Here is a 16842-nt window from a genome sequence, read left to right on the forward strand (position 1 = left end):
TATATAATATTTTAAAACTTTCCCGACGCATTTTCCAGAACTAGAAGCAAGTGCTGGGTTACGCTGGAAAGCTGTATGTATTCTGCCCAGAGACCCTGAGTCTAGCCCTCCCGGTGGCGATATTTCAACAATGAGAATTGTCACGGCTGTATGAATTGTCACGGGTAAATATTGACTGTCAAGGGCCTGGGCCCAGAACGATTGTTTTTAGGAGTAGCGAGGAGGGACATATTCCTCATTTTCGGGGAGGGGAATTTCCCTTGGCTGATTGATGTTTTAGCGATAGCGGATATTTGAAGCTGCTCAGAGGTCTGGAACGTTAGGAGTTGTCCAGGAAGAGGGGACTTTGTGGGCAAAATGCAGTTGACGTGCTCAACCATGCTGATAAACGAAGGATGGAGGATCCTGTGATTTTATTTCTCACATGGCTTTTTAGTTTATCACATTGACATTACTACAACACATGTCGTATATATATTACGTTCACACATACACACACACACATATATATAAAGGCCCAGTTACCTATATATATATATATATATATATATATATATATATATATATATATATATATATATATATATATATACACTTTGTGTGTGGTATGTATATACATACACAAATATATGTACTTTTGTGTTTTCAGTTAGTGAATTATAGTTACATATCTTCCTCTTGTGTTAGAGTTTTCTGGGAAGCCAATAGCTTCCCTCTTTACTAGGTATTAAATAACTGAGAGTGAAAACTGGAAAATATATGGAATAAAAATAATTGTATATCCTCTATTAGATAGATCTCACCCATAGATGGCATACCTGAGTTTTCTGTTCATATTATATCCATTGCGATATAAATGAATAGCGTGAATTAAGTAACAAACATGAACAGCCAAATATAACTGAAATATAAAAATATAATATTTAATGCTGCTAATGTACAACTCAATAAGAACTTTAATAAAAGAGCATATTAGTATATAGCAACTGAAGAGTGCATAAGTGCACCACCAAGGACAGTCAGATGGAAAAGCATAGATTTAGACATAATAATCCTAGGCAAATCTGTTCACATGTAATTCACGCATAAACGTATTAAAACACATAAAATTTTATTTCTACATATTTGTGCATAACAATCCAGATTCCTGACCATCAACATTTTTCTTCATTTCTTGGGAGCATTTCAAGCTCTCACATATCCCGAACAAGGAGAAACCACCGAGGGTAGAATGTTGCCTATCAAATTAAAATTCCGATACACTATCAGTCTAAAAACTCCAGCAGGAAGCGCGTGCAGTTATTGGTTGAGACTCTGAGCGCCGCTGTTCACCAATCAGGAAGCGAAATGCGCTGAGAGATCCAGCCGGCCGAGCCCCGCTGTTTCACAGCACAGAACACAGAGATCAGATTCACACTCACAGGGTATGGACATTAAACGGTGATATTCGCTGCAAGTGGCTTTGGTTTTAACTATAAATATTTTCGGAAACATTCTGCAAAGATAACATCCAAACGCGGCGTCTGCACATCAGCATGGGAGTGCCAGAAACAGAAAAGCTACGGCACTGCAAAGGGCGAGCCCTGTTCTGCTTTATGGTGGCTACCATTTGGGAGTTAGCTTCTGGGCAAATTCGCTATTCGATTCCGGAAGAAATGGAGATAGGATCTTTCGTGGGGAATGTCGCAAAGGATCTGGGGCTGGATGTAAAGCAGCTCTCAGACCGCGCAATCCGCATTGCTTCCAGAGGTAGGACCCAGTATTTTGCTTTGAATTTTAAGAGTGGCCATTTAATAACCACGGAGAGGATAGACAGAGAGCAGATCTGTGGAGAGCTGGAGGAGTGTTTGTTAAACTGTGAGGTTATAGTGGAGGATAAAATGAAGCTTTATAGAGTTGAAATTGAAATCACAGATATTAATGACAATGCTCCCAGCTTCCAGAGAGAAGAAATTGAGTTAAAAGTCAGCGAGACAACAACACCGGGATCGCGGTTTCCTTTGAGTGATGCCCATGACTCAGATTTGGGGATTAATTCTCTACAGAGCTACCAGCTCAGCAATAACAGGCATTTCTCTCTTGATGTACAAACGGGAACCGATGGAGTTAAATATGCCGAACTGGTGCTGGAAAGCTCTCTAGACCGGGAAGAACAAGCTGTTCACGATCTAGTCCTCACAGCCATTGACGGGGGACATCTAGTCAGATCGGGCACTGCGCAAATCCGCGTTGTTGTTCTTGACGCAAATGACAACGCGCCGGTTTTTAGCGAGCCTATCTATAAAGTGAACGTTTTGGAAAATGTCCCGAAGGGTTCCATAATTCTTACAGTAAAATCCACTGATCCGGACCAAGGAATAAATAACCAGGTGATATACTCATTCAAAAAAATCTCAGACAAAGCTTCCAAAATATTCTGCTTGGATTCGAACACGGGAGATGTAACTATTGTGGGAAATCTGGACTTTGAAGAAGGTGGATTGTATGAAATTGAGGTACAAGCGCATGACGGGGGAGGCCTTTTTGGCAGGTCCAAAATTGTGATCGTTGTTAGCGATGTGAATGACAACGCTCCGGAAATCGCTCTCAGGTCTCTCATCAGCTCGATCCCCGAGGACTCTCCCCTCGGGACTGTCATCGCTCTTTTAGACGTACAAGATCTAGATTCAGGAGAGAACGGGGAGGTCACGTGCTCCATGCCCAGCAACCTCCCCTTCCAGCTGAAGAAACCCTTCGAGAATTATTACAGTCTGGTGACAGACCGAGCCCTGGACAGGGAGCAGGTAGCAGCATACAACATCACAGTGACCGCCACGGACAATGGGTCTCCTCCTCTTTCTACAGCCATCACGATCCCACTCCGGATTTTGGACACGAACGACAACGCCCCTTTCTTCGATAAAACAGACTACACCGGCTACGTCCCGGAGAATAACCCGAGAGGAGCCTCCGTTTTCTCCCTGAGGGCGAATGACCCCGACTGGGGGGAAAACGCCAGAGTCACTTACTCCATTATTGAAGGAGACAGAAGCGAAGTGCCTTTGTCCTCCTCCATCTCCATTAACTCCGAGACTGGGGCTCTCTACGCTCTGCGCTCCTTCGATTACGAACAGTTCCGGGAGATTCGGTTCCAAGTGCAGGCTCAGGATGGGGGTTCCCCACCTCTCAGCAGTAATGTCTCCGTCACTCTCTTTATACTGGATCAGAATGACAACAGCCCGCACATCTTACACCCCTCCTTTCCCACCGATGGCTCCACGGGAGTGGAGTTGGCCCCTCGCTCCTCCAAGCCGGGTTACCTGGTCACTAAAGTGGTGGCGGTGGATGCAGACTCCGGGCAGAACGCCTGGCTCTCCTACCAGCTGCTGAAGGCTACAGAGCCGGGGCTCTTCTCTGTCGGACTCCACAGCGGCGAGATCAGGACAGCTCGCTACTTCGTAGACAAAGATGCGCTCAAGCAACTTCTGGTGGTTCTAGTGAAGGACAACGGGCAGCCCCCTCTCTCTGCCACGGCCACTGTCACGGTGGTGGTGGCTGACAGCATCCCCAAAATCCTCTCCGATTTAAGCAGCCTCTCAGCTCCTGTAGACCCCCAGTCCAGCCTCACCTTGTATTTGGTGATCGCTGTGGCTTCCGTTTCCTGCTTGTTCTTTACCTTTATCATAGTGTTACTGGCCCTGAGGCTCCGCAGGTGGAGAAACTCGCAGCTGTTTGACTCCTCGAGTGTGACTTTCAGTGGCGTTCCCGTGTCGCAGTTTGTGGGGATCGATGGAGTCAGAGCTTTTCTTCACTCCTACTCACATGAGGGTTCTCTAACCACGGACTCCAGAAAGAGCCAATTCAACGTTACCAAATCAAACTATGCAAATACCGTGACCAGTGATCAGACTTGTGAGATAAAAGATCCTATTCTAGTTACTGAAGAATTAAACATTAGTTACGAGGATCAGACCTTGGTTCAGGTGAGCCTATAACTTTTGAGCTTTATCATTTTTATCTGAAATTGTTGGTATCTGTGGATTTCTAGACGGCTCGTCAGTAAAGATACTAATGTATATGACCGTATATTGGAGAGAGGGAGGGAAGGGTGAGTGTGTGTTTTTCTCTATAATAAACTGAGTGATTTCCATTGAGTGCTTTGAGTGTCACCGGAAGGCCCTGGCATTTTCTTTGCTATTGTCTAGAAAGCCTATTTTTAGGTTTGTAAAATGAATGATTTTCTGGAATTTGTGTTACAAACCGGTATCTTAATATCCTTCCCTTATTCTTAAGAAATAGAGGTTTGTTTTCACCCTGACACAGTCTTCAGTTGTGTGGAATAGTGTTCTTTACCGGAAAGATTACATGGGCCTGCACAGCTGATTATTTTGTTAGAAATTTAGCTTTCAAGAAAGTATATTACTGTTAACCTAGGACAACATAGGTTTTAAAGAGAGAGAGGTTAAATCAACATTTTTCACATTTTCCTCAATAATAATGTTGTTGTGTCCTAATTTTGAACCGTAACAAATTACGATGGATAGTGACATACTGTACTGACGCTTTTACATGTTTACTAAATTAACATAGGAAAAATATTCTAAAATTTCTTAAGATCTGTTATTAAATAAGCATTCTGTGTTTGCAAACCATGCGCATTAATACAGAGATAAGTGGATGACTGAAATAGAGTTATGGTTATATAGTTATAGATAATTTTGTTCTTTTTTATGTTGCCATCTTGAATTATTTAATTTATTTTTGCATCACGGGAAGGCCTTTGAATACAGGGATGTTACAGGAACATGGTCATGGTTTCAGAACGTTTCATGTTTGGAAGACATAAGCGTTCTTCTGGTAACATTTGTGTTCCTGGGGTTGGTTCTATGAGAGAACCAAACCTACTTTTTAAATATAGTGTAATTTACCACAACAGGCCTTTTTCTTAGCTTTTAGAAGTACATGCACTGTTCTTTCAATGGGAGGGGTTTTCTCTTTTTTTTTCTTCTGTGTTTGTTTGTTGTACAGGAAAACGAGAATTTTTTAGCGGACAAAAAGGACCTTAAGGTAAACCACTCAAAATTTGTTTTGCTCACAAGTTTATACCGAGATACTTTTCTCTTTTTACAATATTAAAATATTTCTGTCAATTTTTTCAGAACTATTATTTGTTGGAGCTCACAGAAATCTGGGTGTGTGGGAACTGTGATTCCATATGTGGAAACAATTGTAACTGCTGGAACGTTCTTTCCTCTTCTCAGTAATAGTCCTGTGTATATAAAGATGTGCACAGTCACCCTTCGTACTGTTCCATTATTCCATTCCCCATAAAATAGAGGTTTGGTATACTTTAAATTAAGTATATATATAAACTCACACACACACAAAACATGAAGTCCATAGTCAACTGGGATGCAACTTTTCACGTTTGACAATGTTACAATGCTATAGATTTAGAACATAGTGTTTAGCAAGGGAGGGATTCTTTCATTATAGTCGCTAGAGCTGTGTCGGTACTGTGATAAGATCACTGCTATTGCAGTTCTCCCGTAGAGACTCAGAGTGCCGCTGTTGGCCAATGCGGAGCCAGGGCTGGGGCCGGAGATCCATCGGAGCCTCCTGCGCAGCGATTGCTCCATCACACAACGCAGATCGCAGAGGAAACTGCAGGGAGACAGTCACAGTCTCTCAATGAAAAGTAATCTCCTCGGAGCACAATGTACCCTTAAGCAGACAATCGGAGCTCTATTTACTCTTCCTTACCGCGGATTACTTCAACCTGATGGGATTTCCAAACAACTAAAGTAATCAAAATAAAGCAAGAGAGGAGAGAATAAAGTTCACAGAGACCGGATGGAAATCAGAGAACCGGACCGGGCAGTCACACGGCAGGTACTGCTGCTTCTCTTCTTATTCGCTTTGTTCTGCGGGGCGGTCTCGGAGCAGATTCGTTATTCAATTCCCGAGGAAATGGCGAAAGGTTCCATTGTGGGGAATCTCGCCAAGGATTTGGGGCTGAGTTTGAGGGAACTGCCCAACCGGAAGCTCCGTGTTGTCTCTGCGGCTAAAAAGCAATACTTCTGCGTGAATGGAGAAAGTGGCCACGTCTATGTGAATGGCAGGATAGACCGGGAGGAGATTTGCGGGACATCTCAACTCTGCGTCATAAATTTCGAGACTGTGCTGGAAAATCCCTTGAACGTTTTCCACATAAATGTCGCGATCCAGGACATTAACGATAATGCCCCGCGTTTCTTAAAAGATAATATCAAACTAGAGATGAGTGAATCTACTTTACCAGGTGCCCATTTTCTCCTGGGAAATGCTGAAGATCCTGACGTTGGGGTGAATTCTCTGCAGAGTTATCAGCTGAGCCCCAATCAGGATTTCATCCTGGAAGTCAAAGAGAGCCGGGATGGCAATAAATATGCAGATTTAGTGCTGCAGAAACCCCTGGACCGGGAAAGCCAGCGCAGCCTTCACTTGATCCTCACGGCTGTGGATGGGGGAGAGCCTCAGAGAACTGGGACCGCCCAGATATGGATTAATGTCACCGACGCCAATGACAACGCCCCCATCTTCACTCAGGAGCTCTACAAAGTCAGCTTGACGGAAAATGCACCGACAGGGTATTTAGTGCTTCAGGTTAAAGCCACCGACAATGATGAAGGTTCGTATGCTCAGATCAGCTACGTCTTCAGCAACATTCCAGAAAAGGCCCGTCAGAAATTCCGTCTGGACCCAGAAACCGGGAAAATCACCATAAAGGAGCCCTTGGACTTTGAGGAGACACGTGACTACACCCTGGTAGTAGAAGCAAAGGATGGAGGCGGACTAGTGACACACTGCAAAGTGGAGATCGAGGTTTTTGATGAGAACGACAATGCCCCCGAGGTGACACTCGCATCCTTGGTCAGCCCCATCCCCGAAGACTCAGTGCCCGGGACAGTGATAGCTCTGATTAATGTAATCGATCAAGATTCTGGAGATAACGGGATCGTGTTTTGTCATTTCCAAGATGAGTCGCCGTTTAAAATAATATCGTCCTCTAATAACTACTACAAGCTCCTCACAGACAGCACCCTGGACAGAGAAAGGACCCCGGAGTACAATATCACAATCACCGCCACAGACAAAGGCTCTCCCCCCATCTCCACACAGAAAACCATCCTGATGCAGATCTCGGATGTCAATGACAACGCGCCTGTCTTTGAGAAACCTTCCTACACCGCCTATGTGCCAGAGAACAATCCCTCGGGGGCCTCTATTTTCGGTATAAAAGCCTCAGATCGGGATCTGGACCGGAACGCCCGAGTCACTTACTCCATCCTGAGCAGCAGCCTCCAGGAGCTGCCTCTCTCCTCCTACATCTCCATTAACTCCCAGACCGGAGCGATCTATGCGCAGCGCGCCTTCGACTACGAGCAATTCCGGGAGTTTGAGATGCAAGTGAAGGCCCAAGACGGCGGGTCCCCCCCTCTCAGCAGCAATGTCACCGTCAGGGTGTTTATTGTGGATGAGAATGATAACGCCCCTCGCATCCTGTACCCTTCCGTCGGAGCCGATGGCTCCGCCTTGTTCGAGATGGTGCCTCGCTCGGCCGAGGCAGGTTATCTGGTGACTAAGGTGGTGGCGGTGGATGCTGACTCGGGACACAATGCCTGGCTCTCCTACGAGTTGCTCCAGGCCACGGACCCGGCGCTCTTCAGCATGGGGCTGCAGAGCGGGGAGATCCGGACAGCCCGCGCCTTTGCGGACAGAGATGCCGTGAAGCACAGGCTGGTCACCCTGGTGAAGGACAACGGGCAGCCGCCTCTGTCCGCCACAGTGACTCTCAACCTGGTGTTTGCGGAGAACTTCCAAGAGGCTCTTCCGGAAATGAGCGACCAATCGGGTGACTCAGAATCTCAGTCTGGCTTTACTATTATTTTAGTGGTAGCTCTAGCTTTGATTTCGTTTTTATTCCTTTTTACAGTGATATCGGTTTTAATTTTTAAACGTCGGAGACCTAGAACTCCCCCAGTTTTTGGATCTTACAATCCGGATCTTTATTCTAGTCTCGACCCCAAATTCTCCTGCAACTACAGCAATGGGACTTTGCAATTACCCTATTCTTACAAGGTGTGCTTAGCTGCTGATTCGGGGCAGAAGGAGTTCACCTTTCTCAAAGCGGGCCAAACGGCTTTGTCCGACATTCTCCTTTCTGCTGAGGATTCTGGCATGGGGAATGACTCTGGCAGGGGAAATCTCAGCTGTGATAGCCAGGCACAGGTGAGACACCTTCCGGAAATGCAAGTCTTGCTAACGTAGAGAATATTTCTACCAGTAATCTAAGGGTTCCTGGGTAGTGCTTCCCTATAGTTCTGCTGCAAGTATGTAGATTGCAAATAGAGCCAAGTTTTACCGCATAAACACCTGTTCTAAGAGTTAATAGTGAAAATCCTGTGAAAATTTTCAGTTTCATTCTGATCAGCATCATCTGCATTATGATATTGGAGAAGTGAATGTTTCCATTTTCATAATATATTGAAAGCTCTGTGTCATTTATGGAAAACATTTTCATAGACTATTTTACTATTTTGAGTATTTTCAATGAAGAATACGTCAGAGTTTATTTGTTGCATGGGACCAACTACTACTTCAGACACTTTCAGTCTCTAGTGGTGGAAAGTCTGGAGTCAGGGAATTATTCGAGTCCGAAGGGAACTATGGTAGGTTAGACCATTCCCCCGTATTGTGCCAATATTTTCCCTACAGCATCCATATTTTAGATGTGTCATATGACAGCCTTGAACATCTCCAGATGACATAATTCCACACTCTACTTTAGCAGATTGTTTCAAATGTCCTTATACTAACTATATTGTTGTAATGCAGTGATGTTGTAGCCATGTTGGGCCCAGGATATTAGAGAGATAAGGTGAGTGAGATAATATCTTTTATTGGACCAGCTTCTGTTGGTGAGAAAGACCGTCTTTGGATGTTACATACACTGGAAAGCTTATCTCTGTCACCAACAGAAGTTGATCCTCTAAAAGTTATTACCTCACCCACCTTGTCTCTCTGTTACAAGTATTATCATTTTTCTAATAATTAACCTGAGATTAACTTTCTAAATGTATTCCCTTTTCTTTGGGTGTCCTTAAATGAAGACTCTTGACTGCCCTCCTCTTTGTGATACTATCTATATTTGTGTTGTATTATGTACTCCTGTCTTCATTGAATAGTGCAAAAAAAAAGGCACTGTCTGTTTCAGCTAGAATTTTAGTTTCTGTGGTTTTGAACATATTTAACTTTTACAATTTTGAACAGATTGTAGTTCTAGTGAAAGGTGCTTAACAACAGTCTTGGAGACTCAAATCCTCTTTTCATCCTCAGACCCAGGGCAACAGAAGAGAATATTTTCCCCCCATGCTGTATCCATCGATGTGCTCCAGCTGTGAACTGGAGGAGCATATCTGGGGATGAAAGGGTAATTTTGTCTCCATGGCTCTGTCTGGACTTGTCTTGCTTGCTGATTCTGCCAAGTGTGTCAGTTAGAGTCAATTGTGATGATGGCTTTGATGAAAATGTTAAAAGGGAATGCAGTGGACATAATATACCTGGACTTTAGCAAGGCTTTTGACACAGTGCCACATGACATTCTGATAAGAAAGCAGGAGAAATGTGGGGCTGGCTGAACTATCATTAAGTGGATACATAATTGGTTAAGCAATGGCAAACAAAGAGTAACTATGAATGGAATGATGTCAGATTGGAAGGGGGTCTCAAGTGTGGTTCCATTGGGCTCTGTTCTGGGTCCTGTGTTATTTAACATCTTTATTAATGACCTGGATGTAGGAATAGAGAGCATACTGATCAAATTTGCAGATGACATAAAGCTAGGGGCTTGCAAACACTTTAGATGATAGACATAAAATTCAATGGGATCTTGACAAACTGGAGAACTGAGTTATAAACAAGAAAGGAAATTCAACAAAGATGCATATAAGGTGCTATACTCAGGGAAGAAAAAAACAAATGCACCAATACAGAATGTGGGATAACTGGCTTGGCAGCAGTCCTGCTGAAAAGGATCTGGGAGTTTTGGTGGATCACAGCCTCAGCAAGAGTCAACAATGTGATGCTGTTGCAAAAAAGCAAATGCAATTTTGGGTTGCATTAACAGAGGCATAGCAAGCAAGTCATGGGAGGTGATAGTACCGCTCTATTCGGTGCTGGTTAGGCCTTAGCTGGAGTACTGTGTCCAGTTTTGGTCATCAGTGTATAGAAAGGATGTAGAGAAACTGGAAAGGATCCAGAGGCAAGGGACAAATATGATCAAAGGGATGGAATGCAAGCCATCTGAGCAAAGGCTGAAGGAACTGAGTATGGTTAGCTTGGATAAGAGGAGATTAAGGGGGGACATGATAGAGGTCTTCAAATACTAGAAAGGCTGCCATAAAAAGATGGAGAAAACTTGTCCTCTTTTGCCAAAAAGAGTAGGACAAGAGGCAATGGTTCAAACTCCACAATAGCAGATTTAGATTAAATCTCAGGAAAAATTTCCTGATGATAAGAACAGTAGGATAATGGAACACACTGCCTGGAGAGGTTGTGGAAGCTCCTTCACTAGAGGTTTTCAAAACGAGGCTAGATCGCCACCTGTTTTGGATGGTTTAGACACAACAAATCCTGCATCTTGGCAAGGGGTTAGACTAGATGACCCTTGCGGCCCCTTCTAGCCCTATGGTTCTATGATGCTATGATTCTGTTAAAATAAAGCTGGTATTTATGAAAATATGGTACGCACCGTAGATGGTAGCAAAGACTTATGAAGTCATTTTATGTGGCAGATTGATATAAACATACTGCTGTGTCCCCACTAAGCTTTTGTATTACAGATATCCAACAATCAAAATATCTTCACAATGGCACAGTGAGCAGGAAAGTTATGTTCAGCTGGTGTTCGAATATGTGAGCTTGTACTGAGGTCTGGGATGGCATACTTTCTCATCTATAGGTAATTTGTACAATTAGACTTCTCTTCCTCTTGCTAGCACAAGTGGTAGACTTTCAGGAGCTTAGAAACTTAAATGAGAAATAGAGACAAAAACGTTGAGTATGGGGTTTTCTACTGGAAAGAATTAGAGCTCACCTTCCCTCATTCAATCAAAATACAGACTTTTGAAATATTGTGATTGTGCATTTAATAAAAGAGCATCATAAATATAAAGGGAAGGGTAACCACCTTTCTGTATATGGTGCTATAAAATCCCTCCTGGCCAGAGGCAACATCCTGTTACCTGCAAAGGGTTAAGAAGCTCAGCTAACCTGGCTGGCATCTTTGACCCAAAGGACCAATAAGGGGACAAGATACAGTCAAATCTTGGGTGGGGGAAAGGCTTTTTTGTGTGCTCTTTGTTTACGTGGTTGGTCTCTCTTGGGACCGAGAGAGACGCCAGACAGAAATCCATCTTCTCCAACCCATCCTAATCCAAGTCTCCAATATTGGAACCAGTATAGGTAAGATAGGCAAGGCGGATTAGTTTATCTTTTGTTTTATGTGAATTTTCCCTGTGTTAAGAGGGAGGTTTATTCCTGTTTTCTTTAACTTTAAGGTTTTGCCCAGAGGGGGATCCTCTGTGTTTTGAATCTGAATACCCTGTAAAGTATTTTCCATCCTGATTTTACAGAGATGATTTTTACCTTTCTTTTTTTAAAAATAAAATCCTTCTTTTAAGAACCTGACTGATTTTTCCATTGTTCCAAGATCCAGGAGTTTGGTGGGTCTTTGATGATTTTGTAACCAATTGGTTAGGATCTTATTCTCAAACCTCCCCAGGAAAGGGTATGTGTAGGGCTTGGGGGGATATTTTTGGGGGGAAGATGTCTCCAAGTGGTCTCTTTCCCTGTTCTTTGTTTAAAACACTTGGTGGTGGCAACATACTGTTCAAGGACAAGGCAAAGTTTGTACCTTGGGGAAGTTTTTAACATAAGCTGGTAAGAATAAGATTAGGAGGTCTTTCATGCAGGTCCACACATCTGTACCCTAGAGTTCAGAGTGGGAAAGGAACCCTGACAGGTATAAACCATAATTGTATGAAATACTTCCACTGTTCTGTCATCTTCTTATTGCTTCTATAGATATTATGTAGAAAAGCTACTGAATAATTGTTCTTTTTGTGTGTGTGTATATATATATATATTAATATATATATTAAGATTAAAGGTGCTTTTTCATAATTGCAGTATATACATTGGAAATGAAAATTGTTATTCAGTAAATAAAAGTCAAGAAATTTCCATAAATATGCTTGAAAAATAATTAAAGGTGTTTCTATAAAGTCAGAATATTTTGCTGTTTCCAGCATCAATTTTACTTGAGGTACCATCTAAATCTTTTGTACCAGAGCAGAAAAATGGTGAGAACATTCAAGTCTACTTTGAAAAGGATGACTGTGATGAACTTTGCTTCCCTCTCTCTTAAATCATTTGGGGGGGGGGGGGGAAATAACAGCAAGTTGTCTGCAGAGAGGCCTGTAAGAAAGGATGTGAGTATAACTAGAAGAGACAGAGGTAGATTACAGTAAGAAAAATGAAGATGTCAATACAGTAGTTGACTGTCTCTTTCAGGGAAGAATGACAGTGAACAGACTATTGTAAAAATTTGTACATAGGACCATAAAATACCTGTGGCAGGTAATCCTTCCAGAGTTAAAGGTGCATCATTTCCATTAGACACCTTGTTTCCAAGTGTTTTCATGTCAGTAGTAAAAATTCACTCCCAACATAAACTTCACATAAATGGATGACTAATTTTGTATGTTTGTGTGTGTGGTGATGGGGAAGTTATAGATTTTTTTAAAATATCAGTTCATTCACTTTATAGTGAGAACGGAACAAATGTATTTGTGATCAAAATCTCTCAAGTGGCTTCATGAACTTTTGACAAAGTTTATTGTTCAAAACAGATTTGTAGGTATTAAAGAGAATAGCTGAACAAGTGTGGGCAAACTAACGTCCTCATCCACCACCCATGTTTAAAACAAAATGAATGCTAAAGCTTTTTAAAGCTTTTGAAATATGTAGATAGTTTTTTTTTAACTTTGGCTTTCTGTTCAGGCTTGGAATTGAAAGCACATGTGAAAGTCTATGAGCACAAGGGGCCTGATCCTCTGTTGTCCTGACCTTTGTGTAGTCATTTGCATTGGTGACAGCATTGGTAGCATTTCATATCCACTTTACCCAGGTGTAAATTTCCAGCCAAATTTTGCTGCCTAAAGAGATCCAAATAGTTTAGATAAGGTTCAGGTAAGCCAATGAACATCTAGAATTGCATTCATTCTGGGTCTGCTGATGGCTGCTCATTATTGATTAGTTCTGTGATGTAAAGCAATTTGTGAAAAATACATTGGAAATGGCCAAAACTTTAATGTTTATTTATCATGTCCTTTGTACTGCACATTTTCTGCTCAAGTTTATTTTATTTTATTGTATTTTTTCAGTATCATGATTACATAATTACATGTTGCAGTTTTAGGTACTAATTGTATTGATATAGAATCATAGAATCATAGAATCATAGAATATCAGGGTTGGAAGGGACCCCAGAAGGTCATCTAGTCCAACCCCCTGCTCAAAGCAGGACCAAGTCCCAGTTAAATCATCCCAGCCAGGGCTTTGTCAAGCCTGACCTTAAAAACCTCTAAGGAAGGAGATTCTACCACCTCCCTAGGTAACGCATTCCAGTGTTTCACCACCCTCTTAGTGAAAAAGTTTTTCCTAATATCCAATCTAAACCTCCCCCATTGCAACTTGAGACCATTACTCCTCGTTCTGTCATCTGCTACCATTGAGAACAGTCTAGAGCCATCCTCTTTGAAACCCCCTTTCAGGTAGTTGAAAGCAGCTATCAAATCCCCCCTCATTCTTCTCTTCTGCAGACTAAACAATCCCAGCTCCCTCAGCCTCTCCTCATAAGTCATGTGCTCTAGACCCCTAATCATTTTCGTTGCCCTTCGTTGTACTCTTTCCAATTTATCCACATCCTTCCTGTAGTGTGGGGCCCAAAACTGGACACAGTACTCCAGATGAGGCCTCACCAGTGTCGAATAGAGGGGAACGATCACGTCCCTCGATCTGCTCGCTATGCCCCTACTTATACATCCCAAAATGCCATTGGCCTTCTTGGCAACAAGGGCACACTGCTGACTCATATCCAGCTTCTCGTCCACTGTCACCCCTAGGTCCTTTTCCGCAGAACTGCTGCCGAGCCATTCGGTCCCTAGTCTGTAGCGGTGCATTGGATTCTTCCATCCTAAGTGCAGGACCCTGCACTTATCCTTATTGAACCTCATTAGATTTCTTTTGGCCCAATCCTCCAATTTGTCTAGGTCCTTCTGTATCCTATCCCTCCCCTCCAGCGTATCTACCACTCCTCCCAGTTTAGTATCATCCGCAAATTTGCTGAGAGTGCAATCCACACCATCCTCCAGATCATTTATGAAGATATTGAACAAAACGGGCCCCAGGACCGACCCCTGGGGCACTCCACTTGACACCGGCTGCCAACTAGACATGGAGCCATTGATCACTACCCGTTGAGCCCGACAATCTAGCCAGCTTTCTACCCACCTTATAGTGCATTCATCCAGCCCATACTTCCTTAACTTGCTGACAAGAATGCTGTGGGAGACCGTGTCAAAAGCTTTGCTAAAGTCAAGAAACAATACATCCACTGCTTTCCCTTCATCCACAGAACCAGTAATCTCATCATAAAAGGCGATTAGATTAGTCAGGCATGACCTTCCCTTGGTGAATCCATGCTGACTGTTCCTGATCACTTTCCTCTCCTCTAAGTGCTTCAGGATTGATTCTTTGAGGACCTGCTCCATGATTTTTCCAGGGACTGAGGTGAGGCTGACCGGCCTGTAGTTCCCAGGATCCTCCTTCTTCCCTTTTTTAAAGATGGGCACTACATTAGCCTTTTTCCAGTCATCCGGGACTTCCCCCGTTCGCCACGAGTTTTCAAAGATAATGGCCAAGGGCTCTGCAATCACAGCCGCCAATTCCCTCAGCACTCTCGGATGCAATTCGTCCGGCCCCATGGACTTGTGCACGTCCAGCTTTTCTAAATAGTCCCTAACCACCTCTATCTCTACAGAGGGCTGGCCATCTCTTCCCCGTTTTGTGATGCCCAGCACAGCAGTCTGGGAGCTGACCTTGTTAGTGAAAACAGAGGCAAAAAAAGCATTGAGTACATTAGCTTTTTCCACATCCTCTGTCACTAGCTTGCCTCCCTCATTCAGTAAGGGGCCCACACTTTCCTTGGCTTTCTTCTTGTTGCCAACATACCTGAAGAAACCCTTCTTGTTACTCTTGACATCTCTTGCTAGCTGCAGCTCCAGGTGCGATTTGGCCCTCCTGATATCTTTCCTACATGCCCGAGCAATATTTTTATACTCTTCCCTGGTCATATGTCCAACCTTCCACTTCTTGTAAGCTTCTTTTTTATGTTTAAGATCCGCTAAGATTTCACCATTAAGCCAAGCTGGTCGCCTGCCATATTTACTATTCTTTCGACTCATCGGGATGGTTTGTCCCTGTAACCTCAACAGGGATTCCTTGAAATACAGCCAGCTCTCCTGGACTCCCTTCCCTTTCATGTTAGTCCCCCAGGGGATCCTGGCCATCTGTTCCCTGAGGGAGTCAAAGTCTGCTTTCCTGAAGTCCAGGGTCCGTATCCTGCTGCTTACCTTTCTTCCCTGCGTCAGGATCCTGAACTCAACCAACTCATGGTCACTGCCTCCCAGATTCCCATCCACTTTTGCTTCCCCCACTAATTCTACCCGGTTTGTGAGCAGCAGGTCAAGAAAAGCGCTCCCCCTAGTTGGCTCCCCTAGCACTTGCACCAGGAGATATCTTTACTTACAGTAATTCTGTTCTGACACATGATTAAACTAACTTGCTCAATATGAGACAATAAAATCACAAAGTATAGTTATCAAAAATACCATATCAAAATAAACAAAAAGGCATCCAGAGATTAATTTGATCAAAAATGTGGTAGCACAGTAACATGATCCTGTGTATCATGATGGGGTTAATCAATTTGCAAGTAGCCTATTGAATTAGATCAGGGTTTCTCAAACTTCATTGCACTGCAACTCCCTTCTGACAACAAAAATTACTACACGATCCCAGGAAGGGGGACCAAAGCCCGAGTCCCTCCACCCTGGACAGGGGTGCCAAAGCGGAAGCCTGAGCCTCAACCACCTGGTGGAGGGGGGTGAAGCCAAAGCTTGAGAGCTTCAGCCCTAGGTGAGTGGGGGCTGTAACCTGAGCCCTGATCCCCAGGGCTGAAGCCCTCAGGCTTTGACTTCAGCCCTGGGTGGTGGGGCTCAGAATTTTGGTGTCAGCCAAAGACCCCAGCAAGTCTAAAGCCAACCCTGGTGACCCCATTAAAACAGGGTCGTGACCCACTTTGGGGACCCAGCTCACAGTTTGAGAACAACTGAATTAGATTATCTAGCCCCAAATATCTGACACCCACTCTACACCAGTAGATTTCAAATGTGTTATGTTGGTCAGGATTTAAGTGAGGAAACCAGATGCTCTGTTTGACAAAGGCAAATAGAGGACTGGCAGTTAGAGTTGAGATGGAAATTGGTGGGCATGAGTGGGGGATTGGGAGTTTGGAGTTCTATGAGTGGATCTTCCTTATTAAGATCTATGCAGTTGAAAATGTTGTGAGGTATATTTTTTGCATCTTACTCCTTATATACAGTCCTTAAACTCACCCTGAATGGCTTCCAAATAATTTGCCATGATTACCTCAATAAACAAAGGATTCCACTTTAAATTCTCCTTGTCTGGCAGGGA

The 16842-nt window shown here is 43.4% G+C and overlaps 2 protein-coding genes across 30 annotated transcripts in view; both read left to right on the forward strand.

Annotated features, from left to right (window-relative positions):
* Positions 1-16842, forward strand: part of LOC119859844 (protocadherin gamma-C5-like) — a 372734-nt gene that overhangs the window by 302584 nt on the left and 53308 nt on the right. Inside the window, exon 1 of one of the 29 annotated variants that reach the window (XM_038412603.2) lies at positions 1341-3962. The exons of 25 other annotated variants lie outside the window; for them this stretch is intronic. In XM_038412603.2, the coding sequence (XP_038268531.1) occupies positions 1536-3962 (2427 nt within the window). In that variant the 5' untranslated portion in view covers positions 1341-1535. Of the gene's footprint in view, positions 1-1340; positions 3963-5557; positions 8251-12010; positions 12023-16842 lie in introns of those variants that run through there. 3 more of the 29 variants (XM_038412614.2, XM_043490740.1, XM_038412600.2) reach the window with 3 other exon arrangements.
* The window catches only part of LOC119859868 (protocadherin gamma-A10-like), a 159159-nt gene that overhangs the window by 101328 nt on the left and 40989 nt on the right, over positions 1-16842 (forward strand).

This window comes from Dermochelys coriacea, chromosome 8 (assembly GCF_009764565.3).
Source record: "Dermochelys coriacea isolate rDerCor1 chromosome 8, rDerCor1.pri.v4, whole genome shotgun sequence".
NCBI classification, from domain to species: domain Eukaryota; kingdom Metazoa; phylum Chordata; order Testudines; family Dermochelyidae; genus Dermochelys; species Dermochelys coriacea.